Source organism: Psittacula echo (genome assembly GCF_963264785.1).
Source record: "Psittacula echo genome assembly, chromosome: 28".
Taxonomy (NCBI): domain Eukaryota; kingdom Metazoa; phylum Chordata; class Aves; order Psittaciformes; family Psittacidae; genus Psittacula; species Psittacula echo.
This window is the reverse complement of record NC_137763.1, coordinates 1789540-1806120: the sequence shown is the minus strand read 5'-3', so window position 1 is coordinate 1806120 and position 16581 is coordinate 1789540. Positions and strand designations below refer to the sequence as shown.

The window sequence follows — 16581 nt, the reverse complement described above, 5'->3', positions numbered from 1 at the left end:
TCCCTATAAAAAACCCGGTGCGGGTGGGGGGGAGGGGGGCCCTGCTGTGCTGGTTGGGGGGACCCCCCCCGGGTTGGGGAGGGGGGGGGGCACACACGGACCCCTCCCCCCATCTGTGTGACCCGCCCCCCCCCCGGGGCTTAATGATATAAAAGAAATCAACTCAAATAATTACATCGGGGGGGTGGGGAAGGGGAGAGCCCCCCCTTCCAAGTGGGGGGTGTTGGGGCCCCCAGGGGGTGTGTGTTGGGGGGGGCACACACAGGACCCCCCCCCTTCAGTCCCTCCCCACCACCATCAGGCGTGTCCATCCGAGCTGGGGGCTCCTTGTCACGAGTCCTGGGGGGAGGGGGGAAATAGGGGGTGTGAGGGGGGGGCATGCCAAAAGCCACCCATAACCCCCCCCAGCAGGATATTGGGGTCCCCGCTCCACTCATACCCCCCCCATGCTCCTAAGACCCCCATAACCCCCCCATGCTTTGCTTAAGACCCCCCCCATAACCCCCCATGCTCCTTTTAAGACCCCCAAATACCCCTCTTAAGACCCCCCCATACCCCATAACCCCCCCATACTCAAGACCCCCCTATAACCCCTCCATGCTACTAAGACCCCCCCATACCCCGTAACCCCCATGCTTCTCTTAAAGACCCCCCCATACCCCATAATGCCCCCAAGCTTTGCTTAAGAGCCCCCCCATAACCCCCCTATGCTCCTCTTAAGACCCCCCCATACCTTATAACCCTCCCCATAACCCCCCATTATACCCCCAGCACCCCCTCTTCACCCCATAGAACCCCTCTACCCCCCCCTTTACGGCTGCCCGCCCCCCCCCCCCATACTCACCCCTGGCGCGTGGGGGCCTGGCGTGGGGCTCTCCCCAGGGGCCCCCCCCTCGGGACCCCGACTCCTCTTTGGCTCCAGCTCCTCCTTGGCCAGGGGGGGGAGGTCCCCCCCCCGCTCCCCCCTGCGCTTCCGACGGCGCTCGGGGTCCCGGCCTCGGGCACGAGCCCCCCTGCGCTCCGCCTGCTCCAGCTATGGGGGGGGGGGGGGTCACACACCCCATCAGTGACCCCCCTCTTAGCATTAGGGGTGCCCCCGTAAGGGTTATGGGGGGAATTGAGAGGGGCAGGGGCTGCAATTGGGGGTCCCTGGGGTGATTTTGGGGTCCCCCAATTGGGGGTTTAGGGTCCTGACCATGAGAAGAAGGGGAAAGGGGCAAGAGCAGCAGCGTGGGGCTGGGGGTGGGTTTGGGTGTTTTCAGGGTGTTTCTGGGCTGGTTTCAGGGTGTTTCTGGGTGGTTTTGGGGTGTTTTCAGGGTGTTTTGGGGCTGTTTCTGGGGTGGGTTTGGGCTGGTTTTGGAGTGTTTTTAGGGTGGTTTCTGGGTGGTTTTGGGGTGTTTTCAGGGTGTTTTGGGGGCTGGTTTTGGGGAGGTTTCAGGGTGTTTTGGGGCTGGTTTTAGGGTGTTCTGGGGCTGTTTCTGGGGTGGGTTTGGGATGGTTTTTGGGCCGTTTGGGTACCTCGAGGAGGAGGCGGAAGAGCGCCACGGGCGGGGGCCGCGCCGCCTGCAGCAGCCTCCAGATGCTCTGGGCCTCGTCCAGCGTCACCTCCAGGAGGTCCCCCTCCATCATCAGCTCCTCCAGGGGGCGCCGCGCCGCCTCCGCCAGCTCCAGCACCGGGCCCTGCAGCCGCGGCAGCGCCGCGCTCAGCGCCTCCAGCTCTGCCGGGACAGCGGGGGGGGGCACCGTGACGTCAGGGGGAGAACGTGACGTCATGGGGAGAGTGTGACGTCATTGGGAGACTGTGATGAGGAGACTGTGACGCAATGGGGACACTGTGACGTCGTGGCACCATACGGACATCAGGGACATGATGTCACCATGGGGACACCGTGACGTCATGGGGAGACAGTGATTTCATGGGGAGACTGTGACATCATGGGGACACCGTGACATCATGGGTAGACTGTGACATCATGGGGCGTCTGTGACATCATGGTACCATGGGGACACCAGGGACATGATGTCACCGTGGGGACGCCGTGATGTCATGCGGACACCGTGACATCACAGCACCATAGGGACCTCGAGACACGATGATGTCACCATGGGGACCCTGTGACATCACAGCACCACGGGGGTGGCACCGCAGGGGATCCCCTCTCACCTGAGGACAAGGCTCCGTTCTTCTCCGGGCTGAGCCCGTCGCCGTTCTCCACCGACACCTTGGCGTGGGGGGGACACAGAGTTAGGGTGAGGGGCACCCAGCTTCCCCCAAGCCCCGAAACCCACCCCACGGCCCTGCCCCACACCCACCCCCGCCCCCTTTCCCTGCCCCACACCTTGGTCTGCTCGTTGCGCACGGCCTCCCGCAAGGCTCCGTCCCCGTCGCCGTGGAGCCGGTGCCGCAGCCCCGCCAAGCGCTCCAAGGGCCCGGCCACCTCCGGCGAGGCCAGGAGCTGCCGGGCCCGATCCTGCCAGGTGATGGCTCTCTCGGTCAAGCACTGCAGGGCCTCGCCCTCGGGCAGGCGCACGGGCAGCTTCTGCAGGGCCACGAGCAGGGCCAGGATGGTCTCGAGGCGCGGGCGCCGCGAGCGCTGGCACAGCGGGCACAGGAACTTGGCTTCCCATTCCCACCAGGCAGGAGACGGCTTCTGGGAGCCCAGGCGAGGCCAAGCCACGCAGGAGCCATGGAACCAATCCCGGCAGAGCTGGCACTGGAGCATGGCCGGGCCCGGGGGTTGCCCGCAGACACAGGAGGGGGGACCGGGGCCTGGTAAAGGGGGGGCGGCCTTTTGGGAGTTGGTGAGGCGGAGGCGGAGCATCCCCTCCTTCTCCTTCTGCTCGCCTTCCTTGAAGGCCACGATCTGAGGGAGGGAGGAAGGAGGAGCATTAAGGGGTGGGATAGGGATGGGGGGGGGGAAAGGGGGGTGGGATTGAGAGGGAAAAGAGGGGGATGAGGGGGAAAGGGAAGGGAGGGAGTGGAAGGCAGAGATTGAGCGGAGAGGGATGGAAAGGGAAAGAATTGAGTAGAAGGACACTGGGATTGAGGGGAAAAGGATGTTGGAACGGAGCGGAAACAGTGGGATCAAGTGGAAAAGGGCACTGGGATCAAGGGGAAAAACACATTGGAATTGAGGAGAAAAGGGCACTGGGATGAGGGGAAAAGGACACTGGGAGTGAGTGGAGGGCACTGGGATGGGTTGTATGGAGACCGTTCGGGCTGCAGCACTGGAGCAAGGCGCCCATGCCTGGACCTGGCGATGCTCAGCTCCTCCCGACCCCCCCCCATTCCACAATCTGGGATCTGGCGCTCACCACAGCTCCGGGATCCCGCAGATCCTGCGCCGACAGCCCCAGGCTCTCCGCATCCAGCTTATAGAGCCCCGGCTCCTGCCGCCACTTGAGCCTCTTGCTGCTGTCGGAGCCGGCATCGGCGCAGGGGCACAGCACCTATAGGAGGATATAAAGAAAGGGGCGGTCATTGAGGGCTGTTTGAGGTCCCCCCCCGTGCCCCCCCCGGCCCGGTCTCCCCCACCTCGAGCAGGGTGTAGCAGGAATTCCTCTTGAGGAAGGTGCGGGAGGCTTTGTCCCGCCAGGAATGCGCGGAGCCCACCTGCACCTCGAGCTGCCGCAGCTCCTCCAGGCGCACGGGCAGGTCCCGGCCCACAGCCACCAGCCCCTCCAGGTCATCCAGGCACGGGTAATGGTCCCCGTTCTATGGGGGGGGGGGGGGGGGGAACAGGGATGGGGGGGGGCAGTGTCTGGAATGCTTCTCCCTACCCCAGGTATATGGGGCTGGCCCCTTATCCCCTATAAATACAGTGGCAGCGCCCTTATCCCTGCCTGGATATAGTGGGGACAGCCCCCCCAGACCCCTTCTCTCTCACCTATATATATGGGGGGCAGCCCCCTTATCCCCCCATCAATACAGGCACAGCTCCCTTATCCCCCCCTACACATAGAGGGGGCAGCCCCAATATCCTGCCTAAACATATTGGGCCAGCCCCTTTATCCCCCCCATGACATAGAGGGGGCAGCCCCCTTATCCCTACCTAGATATAGGGGGACAGCCCCCAGACCCCTTCTCCTCCACCCATATATATGGGGGGCAGCTCCCTTATCCCCCCCATGACATACAGGAGGCAGCCCCCTTATCCCACCTATGAATACAGGGACAACCCCTTTATCCCCCCCGACATCTATGGGGAAGCAGCCCCCTTATCCCCCCCCACAGACAGGTGGAGGGCAGCCCCCAGCCCCATGGGGGTCCCGAAGCCCACCTGGATCTCCTCCACATCCGCGATCCAGGCGCGGGCCTTGGCCAGGGCCTCCTTCAGGGCCTGGATGTTGGGAAGCAGCGCTGGGATGTTCTCGGCCTCCTTGATGATGGCGGCCAATGTGGCCGGGGGGTGCTTCTGCCTGTGGGGGGGGCACACATGGGTCTGGCTGCTCAATTCCCCCCCCCCAGAACACAGGAATGGACCCCCCTAAGGGCCTGGCCCCAAACTCCTTTATTCCCCCTACACATATGGGGGGGGCAGCCCCCAGACCCTTTATGCCTACATGGGGACATATAGGGGGCACCCCCTTTCCCCTCCCAAAGAAACACATGGGGGGCACCCCCTTTTTTCCCCCATGGGAAGACATGGGGTCCAACCCCCTTTCCCCCCATAGAAACATACAGGGGGGAGCCCCCTTTCCCCCCCATAGAAACACATGGGGGGTACCCCCTTGTCCCCCCCATAGAAACACATGGGGGGCACTCCCTTGTCCCCCCCAAAGAAATACATGGGGGGCACCCCCTTTTCTACCCGATAGAAACATATGGGAGGCACCCCCCTTTTTCCCCCCATGGAAACACATGGGGGCACCCCCTTGTGTCCCCCCCATACAAACACACAGGGGGCACACACCCCACCCCCCCCCCCCCCCATCTCCTGACCTGGCCTCCAGGCACATCTGCGCCTTCTCCTCCCAGCGCTGGGCTATGGTGAGCAGCTCCTGCAGCTCGGCCATGGCCACGTCGACGGCGGGGCTGGGCGCCACGGTCCTGCCGGCCTGGATGAGGCCCCTCATGACGGGGAGGGGGACGCGGGCGCGGGGCCCCCGCAGCGTGGCCGTCACCTCCTCGAGCCAGGCGCCCTGGGCCAGTTGCCGCTGCAGGCGCCGGCCCTCGGGCACCTCCACCCCGAGGCGGGCCCCGCGCTCCAGCAGCACCCGCAGGGCCCCCGGGGCCGGGGGGGGGGAACCATCCAGGGCGGCGCGGGCCTCGGCCTGGAACTGCTCCACGCGGTCCAGGAGGGCCTGGGCAGGGGGAGAAGGGAAGGGGTGAGGAGAGGAGGGCGTTGGGATGGATGGAGGGCGTTGGGATGGATGGAGGGCGTTGGGATGGATGGAGGGCGTTGGGACGGATGGAGGGCACTGGGATCGATGGAGGGCATTGGGGTCAATGGAGGGCATTGGGGTCAATGGAGGGCATTGGGATGCATGGAGGGCATTGGGATGCATGGAGGGCATTGGGATGCATGGAGGGCATTGGGATGGATGGATGGAGGGCACTGGGGTCAGTGGAGGGCATTGGGATGGATGGAGGGCATTGGGATGGATGAAGGGCATTGGGATGGATGAAGGGCATTGGGATGGATGGAGGGCATTGGGACGGATGGAGGGCATTGGGATGGATGGAGGGCATTGGGACGGATGGAGGGCACTGGGATCGATGGAGGGCATTGGGATGGATGGAGGGCATTGGGATGGATGGAGGGCATTGGGATGGAGTGCAGAAGGATACTGGGATGAGGGCAAAAGGGCACTGGGATCAAGTGGAGGCCATTGGGATCAAGTGGAGGCCATTGGGATCAAGTGCAGAAGGACCCTGGGATCGAGAGGGAAAGGTCCCTGGGATGGGTTCCCTGGGGCTGGGCTGGGGGCAGCGCTCAGGGCTCAGTGCCCCTGGAAGGGGCGATGCTCACCTGCACCTCCCCGATCTGGTGCATGACGCAGGGCAGGTGATTCATCTGCTCCAGGAAGCTGCGCAGCTCTTCCACCGTCAGCGAGGGCGCAGGGAGCCTGGCACGGGGGGGGGATGCGTCAGCCATGGGGGGGGACACGGGGGGGTGGGACAGGAGGGGGACATGGGGGTGCCTGAGCTCCATGGGGAACAGGAGGGGGCAACACAGGGATAAGGAACCAGAATGGTGACATCGAGGAGATGCTGGGGACACCATAGGGCCACCACAGAGCCACCAGAGGGACACCATGGGGACACCACGGGGACACCATGGGGACACCACGGGGACACCATAGGGACACCACGGGGACACCATAGGGACACCACGGGGACACCACGGGGACACCATAGGGACACCACGGGGACACCACGGGGACACCACGGGGACACCATAGGGACACCACGGGGGGCATCATGGGGGCACTCACCCGGTCTCCTGGGAGCTGATGAGCCCCAGCGCCTCGGCCACGCAGCGCTCGGCCTGGCCCAGGCACCCCTTGAGCCGGTGCAGGAGCTCGTTCTCGGGGAACTTGCGCTCCCGCGCCTCCGACTCCAGGGCCCGCAGCTCCTCCAGCGCTGGGCACCAACACGGGGGGGGGTCAGGGCACCCCGAGAGCCCCAAACCCACCCTGAGCCCCCAAACCGCTCCTCAAACCCCCTCTGAAACCCGCAAACCCCCCCCTTGAACCCAACCTGAGAGCCCCAAACCCAGCCCAAGAGCCCCAAACCCACCCTGAGAGCCCCAAACTCACCTTGAACCCACCACTAGAGCCCCAAACCCAGCCCAAGAGCCCCAATCCCCCCTTGAACCCAACCTGAGAGCCCCAAACCCAGCCCAAGAGCCCCAATCCCCCCTTGAACCCAACCTGAGAGCCCCAAACCCACCCTGACCCCCCTAAACCCACCCCCAAACCCACCCTAAGCCCCACCTTGAACCCCCCAACCCACCCAGAGACCCCCAAACCCCCCTTGAACCCACCCCTGAGCCCCCTAAACCCCCCCGAACCCACCCCTAACACCCCCAAACCCACCCTGGGCCCCCCAAAACCCCACCACCCCCAACCCCCGAGACCCCCATCTCCCTCCTCTTGACTCTCTCCTACTGATCCCCAAAGGCCCCTTACTGACCCCCCCAAACACCATTGCTGACCCCCCCCAAACTCCCTTTCTGACCCCCAACCCCCTTGTTGATGCCCACAACCCCCTCATACACCCCCCCCCCCCCCTCTTCTTGATGCCTCAATCCCCTTTCCAAGCCTCCCAGGCCCCTTTGCTGACCCCCCCCAACCCCTTCCTGCCCCCCCCACCCCCTTCCTGCCCCCCCCACCCCCTTCCTGCCCCCCCCCAGCTCACTCCTCTTGCGCCCGTCCTCCACCTCCAGCGCCATTCGCACTTTGTTGGCCCAAGTGTCGAAGGACTCGGCCCGAACCTTCAGCTTGTGCAGCATGGCCGGGAGCTCGTCCAGGGTGTACCGGTACCTGGGGAGGCAAGGATGGGGGGTGGGGTGGTCAGAAAGGGGCTTTGGGGGGGCCAGCAATGGGGTTTGGGGGTGCTGGGACCGCCTGGTTGTGCACACTGAGAGCCAAAGCACATCCAGATCACCCCCATGGCTGCCCCTATGGGTACACTGAGACCCACAGCACCCCCAAACCACCCCCATATCCCCCCCAAAGGTGCCCATCTCCCCACCCAGGACCCCCAAACCATCCCCATGGCCCCCGCCATGGGCACACTGAGACCCTCGGCACCCCCAAACCACCCCCATGACCTCCTCCATGGGCACACTAAGACCTAAAGCACCCCCAAACCACCCCCCTATCCCCCCCACGGCGCCCATTAACCCCCCCAGTCCCCCCCTGCATCACCTCTGCACCCCAAGACGATGCCATAGCCCCCCCCCTTAACCACAGGGGACCCCCCCCCATCCCCGTGTACCTGAGGTACTGCTTGCTGCGGGGGCACTTGCAGAGATCATCCATGTGGTAGAGGCAGACGAGACACTGGGGGCAGTCGTAGCAGGCCAAGGCCGAGAGGAAACAAGTGGTCTTGCACTTATCGCACTGCCGCTCATCATCGGGCAGCAGCTCGAACGCCTCCCTCTCCGCCTCCGTGATACCCTATGGAGAACGGGGGGGGGCACAAAGAGCATTCCTCAGCCCCATACCCCCCTCTTTCCAATGGGTTTTGGGGGGGGGGGAGGTTTGGAGGGGGTTTTTCCCCCACCTTTTCCAGCAGGGCTTTGCGCAGTTTCCTCTCCTCCTGCACCAGGACGAACATCTCCTTGTGCACGGCGGCGGCGAGGTTGAGGTCCAGCTTCTCGGGGCACGCGGCCATCTTACAGATGAGCTCCTCGTGGGAGAAGACGCAGTACCGGCGCAGGCGGCGGTAGTGCTCGATGCATTGCCTGCCCGCAGGGAGCTACGGGGGGGGGAAGCATGAGGGACCCCCCCAAAACACAAGGGGACCCCCTTTTGGTACCCAGCGGGTGAAGCGCAACCGAGGCGCCATCCGCATCCCATCGCGATGCTTGGCTCCCATTGGATCCTGCTTAGCAACGGGGAGGTGGAAGGGGTTCGGGTGTGTTTTGGGGCCCCCCCTCCCGTAGTTTGGGGGTGCAGGGGCTCACCCAGTCGGCAGTGCAGAAGTTGACGGCCTCGGCGAAGTTGTAGCCCTGGTTGAAGCCGCTGTGGTAGGCGCGGGGGAAGGTGATGACAAACTCGCCGGCGCATTGGTTGGTGCGGACGACCTAAAGGAGGGGGTGAAAATGGGGTGAAATGGGGGGGGCCGGGACCCACAGCACCCCAAAACCATCCCTATGGGCCCCTAGGGATGCACAGAGCATCCTCAAACCATCCCCATGGGCACGTTGAGACCCACAGCACCCCAAAACCATCCCCATGGCCACCCCAAGGTGCCCTCAGCACCCCCACACCGCCCCTATGGCCCCCCAGGGATACACAGAGCACCCCCAAACCATCCCCATGTCCTGCCTATGGGCACATTGAGACCCACAGCACCCCAAAACCACCCCTACGGTCCCCAAAGGATGCACAGAGCATCCCCAAACCATCCCCGTGTCCTCCCTAGGGGCACACTGAGACCTACAGCACCCCAAAACCATCCCCATGGTCCCCCCTTAAGACCACTGAGACCCACAGCACCCAGGCCAGTACCTGCAGCACCCCCAAGCACTGGGCAGGGAGCTTTGGCGTGTGTCCACCCCCCCCACTCACCGGCACCCCATGGGCCATGAGGGTGTTGGGGTTCATGAGGGTGACGAGCTGGTGCAGGAGGTCCGGTTGGCTCTCAAACAGCTCCGGCGTCAGCTTCTTCATCACCTCCTCGAGGTGCTCGGCCGCGAAGGAGGGGACCCCGTACCACGTCTTGGGCTCCCCCCTATGGGCGCAGGGTCAGGGGTACCCCAGCACCCTCCAGGGGCACCCCAAACCCTGCCTCATACCCCAAAACCCAGCTCAGCATGGAGGCCAGGGGGTTCTAGCACCCCAAAACCCTCTCTTCTCACCCCAAAACCCAGCTCAGGTTTGTGGTACCCCAACACCTCTCTTCTTACCCCATCATCTATCTCCAGATTGTGGCACCCCAAAACCCAGCTCAGGATGGAGCCAATGGCCTGCGGCATCCCAAATCCATCCTCTCACTCCATAACCCAGCTCAGGCTTGTGGTACCCAAAAACCTCTCTTCTCACCCCAAAACCCAGCTCAGGCTTGACACAATGGCCTATGGCATCCCAAATCCATCCTCTCACCCCATAACCCATCTCAGGCTCATGGCACCCCAAAACCCCTCTTCTCACCCCATAACCCATCTTAGGTTTGTGGTACCCCAAAACCCCTCTTCTCACCCCAAAACCTCTCTTCCCACCCCAAAAACCTCCCTTCTCCCCCCATACCCCATCTGCCCCGGGTTACGGGGCTGAGGTCAGGCCCATCCCTCCCTATGCAAACCCCCCTCTCATGTTAACCCCTGGCCCCCCCCCACCAGTGGAGGTAGTTGATGGAGTAGCTCCAGTGGTCCTCGATGTGCCAGCAGAAGGCCGAGAAGACCATGCCCACGTAGAGCCAGGGCACCTTCATCCCGGAGATGTCGGCGTTGATGTGGCACAGCACCGACTGCTTCAGCACCGGCATCACGTTCAGGTTCCAGCCGCTCCCGGCGTATTCCTAAAGGGAAACACACACCCCCCCCCGCCGCGATGATGGTACCTCCCTATCCCATCAGTGAGGCCTATAGGGGCTGGGGATGCGGACCGGTCCATCACCTCCTCCTCGGGGGAGAGCTTCCTTTTGCCGTCGCTGATGGGGAAGCCGCTGCCGAACTCCTTGGAGTGGATGTCGGCGCCGTATTCCACCGTCACGTCCTCCTCGATGCTGTTCACCAGGCGCCAGAATTCCTTCTCCACCAGCTCCGTAGGGACCATCTGAAGGGATGGGAATGGTTATGGGGCACGCGGGGGGGCGTTCTGTGGGGCACATGGGGGGCGGTCTGGGGGACGCACATGGACGGGCATGTTGAAGTAATCGGCTTTGAAGGCATCGGCCATCTCCCCGAAGCTCTGGAGTGTGTATTCCCGCGTGGCCTGCTCGAAGCCGAACGCCTCCGGGGGTCGTTTGCACTCCTGGGGGTGGGGGAAAGGGGTGGGGGGGGGCCCAGACCCACAGATGGGGGTCCCAAGCCCCGTAGAAGGGATACGGGGGTCTTGAATGCCACAGATGCGGAGCTGCAACCCCATAGATGGGATAGGACACGATGCACGGAGTTGCGATGGGGGTCCCCAACCCCATAGATGGGACATGGGGGTCTTTAAGCCCACAGATGAGGGTCCCCAGCCCCATAGATGGGTAGGACATGATGTAGGGAGTTGATAAGGGGGTCCCCAACCCTATAAATGGGCCATGGGGGTCTTTAAGCCCACAGAGGGGGGTCCCCAACCCCACAGAATGGACATAGGGGTCTTTAAGCCCACAGATGGCGGCCTTTAAGCCCCCAGCTGGGGGTCCCCAGCCCCACAGATGGGACAGGGGTCCCCAAAAGCACAGATGGAATGGACATGATGCAGGGGGCTGACATGGGGGTCCCCAGCCTCACAAGTGTGCTAAGCTATGAAGCCCCATGTGTCCAGCCCCACATATGGTGGGGGGGTCCCTCACCCCACACATCCAGAGCACGCTTGCAAGACGCAGGCTTCCCCCCTCCTCCCAACCACCGCAAGGACCCAGCACCACATGGATGCTGGTGGGGAGGGGGGGGTCCCCAGCGTGTGCCCCCCATCCTCACCGCCATGACGCATTTGGGGCAGCGCCAGATTCCCTTGGGAATCTCGGGCAGGGGGGGCAGGAGGCAGAAGATGTGGTAGTTGTCATCGCAGCCATCACACAGCAGCAGCTTGTCATCCTCGTCCCCCCGTGAGCAGATACGGCAGATATAGGAATCAACCTGGGGGGGGGGGGATCAGAAACAAGGGGTTATGGGGGGGGTTCTGCCCCATAGAATGGAGGTCCCGGCCCTATAGCGTGGAGGGGGGGCACTCACAAACTGGCTGTTGCTGTGGCTGCGGCGCAGGCGCATCGTCATCTTGGTGCAGGGCTCGGGGCTGTGCCGCAGCTCCTCCTTCCCCTCCAGGTACGCGCGGGGTGGGGAGCCCGCCTCGGCCTTGGGTTCGGGGGGCACCGGCTCCTCCTTCACCACCACAGTGGGGGGGCACTCGGGGCCGTCCTTGTCTGGGGGGGGAAGTAGAAGGGGGGGGGTCATGAAGGGATTGGGGGGGGGCAGAATTAGGGCAGGGTCATAATTAGGGGGGTCACAATTGGACTGGGGGGGTCACAATGGAGGGGGATCAATAGGGTTGGGGGCACAATTGGGGGGCGTCACAATAGGATTGGGGGTTACAATTAGGGGAAGGTCACAATGGGATGGGGAGGTCACAATTAGGGGAGAGTCACAATAGGACTGGGGGTCACAATAGGATTGGGGGTCACAATGGGATTGGGGGGTCACAATGGGATTGGGGGTCACTATGGGATTGGGGGTCACTATGGGATTGGAGAGGTCACAATTAGGGGAGGGTCACAATGGGATTGTGGGGGTAACAACTGGATTGGGGGTCACTATGGGGGGGTCACAATGGGATTGGAGAGGTCACAATGGGGGGGTCACAACTGGATTAGGGGGTCACTGGGGGGTCACAACTGGATGGTCACTATGGGGGGGTCACAATAGGATTGGGAGGTCACGATTACGTGGATCACAATAGGATTCGGGGGTCACTATGGGGGGGGTCACAATTGGATTGGGGGGGTTACAATTAGGGGAGGGTCACAATAGGACTGGGGGGGTCACTATGGGGGGGTCACGACTGGACTGGGGCACACAATCAGGGGGGATTCCAGTTGGACTGGGGAGGTCACAATAGGCTTGAGGCACAAAAGGATTAGGGGGCACAAAAGCACTGGGGGGGGGTCACAAAAGGAATTGGGGGGCACAAAGGGATTGGGGGGGGGGTCAGGACCACCCCATAACCCCCCCCCAAGGAGGCACCTTTCTTGCGCAGGGTCTTGTCTTTGGCCACCAGCCCCAAGCCCAACATCTTGGGGCCGGCCCCGTAGATCTGCAGCTTCTTCAGCTCCGGGTTCTTCTCGATGTCCTCCTCCGTAGGCTCCGGCTATGGGATTATGGGATGGCAGCGTCATGGAGTGGGGGGGGATCCCATTGGATTAATGGGGGGGCGGGGGGTTGGTTGGTTTTGGGGTGCCCACCTCTTGCTGCAGCCGCTTGGCCCGCCGGCCGTAGCTGTTGAACTTGGAGGGCTGGACCGATTGGCGCAAGGGGATGCTGTGGGGTTTGTACTCCCGGTCCTTCTCCTCGCTCTCAAAGGGCCTCGTGTTGCACTGCTGAAGAGATGAGAGCTTCAGGATGCTGGAGGCGGGGGGTTGCTTTTAGGGGTGTCGTGTCCCCCCCCACCCCCACCTTCCCTTTTGCAAGGCCTTGTGTTTGTTCACTCACCACCAGGTTGGCTCCAGACTGGTACATCTCATAGGGGTAAATGATGCGCTCGTAGTGGGCGCGCAGCAGGGACCCAATGTTCTTGCCCGAGGGGTAGGAGAGGCGCTGAGCGACGCGGGCCCAACGCCGGTCCTTGCAGATGGCCTCGTATCCCCCTTCCTCCATCACCACCTTAAAACAAAGGGGGACACACACACACATGAAGCACCCCCAAAAGTCACCCCTAACCCCCCTTTGGACCCCCCCAAACCTTGCTGAGGCTGTAGAGGTCCAGGATGCGCCGCTCCACGTTGGGAATCTTAAGAGAAGAGCCCTGGATCTCCCAGAACTTGGCGATCTGGTCCAAGTAGTTGAGCTTCACCCGGGTCTGGGCCTATGGGGGGGGGGGGGCGGGAGGGAGAAAAGGAGGGGGGGGCACACTCTGAGCACCCCAAAATCAGCTGGGGATGGAGAGAAAAAGGGGGGACACCCCCCCCCCAAAGTTTACCTCCAGCTCATTGAGGCGCTGGATGCGGGGGGTGAACCTGAAGTTGTCCACTTCCACGGCAAAGGGGGGCTGCCAGTCCTGGGGATGGATACAGAAAGGGGGGGGGTCAGCAGTGATGCCCCCCCATTCCTACCCAGGGAAAGGGGACACATGCACCCCAAATGAAGGGGGACCCCTATAGCATCACCCCACAGTGGGGGGGGCACCATGGTTCTGGTCCTCCCTGGAAGCCTTCATTAAGCTGCCGGGGGGGGGGACATCAGATTGATCCATGTGTGCATCCCGTCCCCCCCCACAAACCGGGCACAAGGGGACAAAGGGACCCCCCTCTATGGGGACACGCCACAAAACCACCCCCCAACCAGGAAACATGGGAAGAGGGAGCCACTGGGGGGGGGGGGCTCAACCTTCCATTTGGGACCCCCCCCACTCTAAGGGCCCCCCCTCTTTGTCTATGGGGTGCTGGTTGGGGACGGGCCCCCCCTCCTCCAGCTCCGGATGGGCCCCCCCCGCCGCTCGCCAGACAAAGGCTCGGCGGTGGCAGCCATATTGGCCGTGTCACTGTTGTTGTTGTGAGGCCGATGGGGGGGGGGGCACACGAGACACGCGAACCCCCCCCCATAACCCCCCATAGCCCTTAGGATTAACCCCCCCCATACCCAGCACAATGGGGGTGTATGGCGGGCGGAGAAGAGGGTGCCCGGCCCCCACTCTGAACTGTGCAGCACCTCCAAAATCCAGCCCCAATGGCCCCCCCCCGGGCCATAGGCACCAGTTCTGCATGGGGGGGGGCCCCATGTAAGGGAGGTGTTTACCCACCCCCCCAATAGGAGCTCATTGGGTATTTGCCCCCAGGCAAATAAATCCAGACCCTATAAAACAGGTATTTACCGCCCCCTTAGAGGGTTATTTACCCCTCTCAAGGGATTATTTACCCCCCCCGGGGCATTTACACCCCCTATTAGATAGATACACACCGGGGGGGGGGCATTTAAGGGGAGAGGGGCAATTATTCCTTAGGGGGGGGCAATTACCCCCCATACACTAGGTGCCCGCCACCCATGGGGGGCAATTAATAGGAAAAAAAAACCCCTCAAGGGGGGGAATTAACCCCCCAAAGGGGAAGACACCCTTCCGGGGGGGGGCATTTACCCCCCTCCATAACAGGCCTAACCCATTGGGGGTAATTACCCCTCCAAAGTGAGAAAACACCCCCCTATGGGAGGTAATTAATGACGAAATACCCCCATGGGGGGCAATTTCCCCTTCAATGGGACATTACCCGTGGGGGGGGGGAACACGATTACCCCCCCCTTGGGGGGCAATTAATGGGGGAATCCCCCCCCATGGGGGCAATTGCTCCTCCTCAATAGGAAGCTAAACCCCTATGGGGGGGAATTAACCCCCTTGGGGTGCAGCGCAATGGGGCAGGGGCAGACCCACAAGTGAAGGGGGGGCCCCCCCATACTCACGGCCGGGGGTCGGATCTTGCAGATGCCGCTCTTCTCGGCGATGGGCCGGATCTTGGCGATGTAACCCAAGGGGTCGCTGAACTCGGCCCAGCTGGGCTCGAACACCGGGCACTCGGGGGGGGGCAGGAAGTCCTCGGGGGGCTCCGGGTCAGCCGAGAGCCACGACGAGCCCCATTCCCCACGGGGGGGGTCCCCTCCGCTCCGGGGACCCCCCCCTCCACCACCAAAGGGCCTCCGGGCCTTGTCCTCTGGCCCGGGCCGATCCCCGCTGCGGGCCCCGCGCTCCTCCGGGGGCTTCCGGGGGCTCCGCTCCTCAGCCGGGAGGCGCCCACCGGGGCCTCTCCCGGCTCCTCCACCTTTCCCCCCGGCTTTCACCGGGGCAGGCCGAGGGGTGGCCGCTGCCTTCTCCTCCCCGGCCGCTTTCGGGGCGTCTCCGCTGGGCTCCGACTCCCCCCAATCCCCACCGCGGCCCCGTTTGGCTTCTTCCTCCCCGTCCGGCCGCGGGGAGGGGGTACCCCAAGGCGGGGACCCCCCCGGGCCGGGCCCCCACTCGTCTTCCATCGTCCCCTTATGGAGGGCGGGCGGGTTCCCTCAGGGGGCCATGGAGGCCCCCGCCGCCCCCTCACCAGGCCGCGGGCCGCCCCCCCTTCTCCCCTAAGCCGCAGGGAAAAGGGGGGGGCACAAACACACCCTAAAGCACCCCCGACCCCCCCCCGGGTGCTTCCTCCGACCTGCGCCGCCCTCGGCCCCGCCGCTGCCGCCGCCCCGGCCCCGGCCCCGCGATGCGGCCGCCTCAGGCCTGAGGCCTGCCCGGTCCCCCCGGCCCGGCCGCCGCCGCCATCTTGGGTCCCCTCCTCCTCCTCTCACCCCCCTCCCCCCCCCCCCCCCCCCGGCCCGGAGCACGCACACACTGCGCAGGCGCGGGGGGGTGCACGCCGCGCAGGGTGGTGAGGGGAATCGTATCACGACGATGTGTTCTTCCGCCGTGGGGAAAAGGGGGATGCGGAGAGAGGCGGAGCCCCCATAATGGGTTAAGAGGGGACGCTAAAAGGAAAGGGGCACGCGGCCACGGGCACCCCCCCCGAGGGCGTAGCTCGGGCGGAGGGAGGCGGGAAGAGAATGCGGAAAATAGTCCCTAGGCTCCGCCCCCTTCCGCGGCGGAGTGATCACCGCCTCCGGCTCGCCTCCGCGGCTGGGTCAGCGCAGGAGCCGGGGCTTCTTGTGCACGTTTAAAGGGGAGCAGCGCGCATGCGCTGCAGCCGGGATGGAGGGGCGGGGCCAAACGGAGAGCACGCCCGGAAAGGGGCGTGGTTACGATAAGTTCCGCCCCTTCGCTGCCGCTCCTGCCCCACCCAGCGGCACCTACAGCTCGTATAGAACCCTATAGAACCGTATAGCCCAAGGGCTTTGTTATAGCCTCTATAGTCCCCAAGGCCCTATAGCCTCAGACTCCTACAGCCTCCAGACCCCTATAGCCCCAGTGTTGCTATTGTAGCTCCTATAGCACCCAGACCCCTATAGCCTCCAAGGCCTTATAGCCTCAGGGTTGCTGATACAGCCTCTAGAGCTCCTAGATCCATAGAGCTCCTAT

The 16581-nt window shown here is 63.7% G+C and overlaps 1 protein-coding gene across 2 annotated transcripts; it reads right to left on the bottom strand.

The window, feature by feature from the left end:
• Positions 1-100: 100 nt before the first annotated feature.
• Positions 101-15856, bottom strand: KDM5C (lysine demethylase 5C). 2 transcript variants are annotated; one of them, XM_080635718.1, is made up of 27 exons: positions 14991-15856; positions 13519-13596; positions 13282-13404; positions 13032-13202; positions 12785-12916; positions 12567-12690; positions 11562-11749; positions 11307-11465; positions 10528-10647; positions 10291-10449; positions 10011-10192; positions 9244-9406; positions 8637-8756; positions 8234-8428; positions 7946-8127; positions 7364-7488; positions 6439-6586; positions 5973-6069; positions 4943-5304; positions 4281-4419; positions 3536-3715; positions 3316-3450; positions 2340-2864; positions 2165-2222; positions 1519-1718; positions 845-1033; positions 101-339 (listed from the first exon to the last, which is right to left on the bottom strand). In XM_080635718.1, the coding sequence occupies exons 1-27, from the start codon at positions 15549-15551 to the stop codon at positions 331-333; spliced, it is 4824 nt and encodes a 1607-aa protein (XP_080491844.1). In that variant the 5' UTR covers positions 15552-15856; the 3' UTR covers positions 101-330. The 2 variants fall into 2 exon arrangements, with proteins under 2 accessions (XP_080491844.1, XP_080491843.1); XM_080635717.1 differs by having other exon boundaries at positions 102-339; positions 12785-12919; positions 14991-15855.
• Positions 15857-16581: the final 725 nt, after the last annotated feature.

What these genes read in the sequence shown, in the direction of transcription:
- KDM5C (XM_080635717.1), bottom strand. Translation starts at nt 15,551, where the DNA reads ATGGAAGACGAGTGGGGGCCCGGCCCGGGGGGGTCCCCGCCTTGGGGT. An exon ending in AGTCTGGAGCCAACCTGGTG is followed by an intron (nt 12,920 to 13,031) that starts GTGAGTGAACAA and finishes TCATCTCTTCAG; the next exon opens with CAGTGCAACACGAGGCCCTT. An exon ending in TCATGGCCCATGGGGTGCCG is followed by an intron (nt 8,757 to 9,243) that starts GTGAGTGGGGGG and finishes CCCCTCCTTTAG; the next exon opens with GTCGTCCGCACCAACCAATG.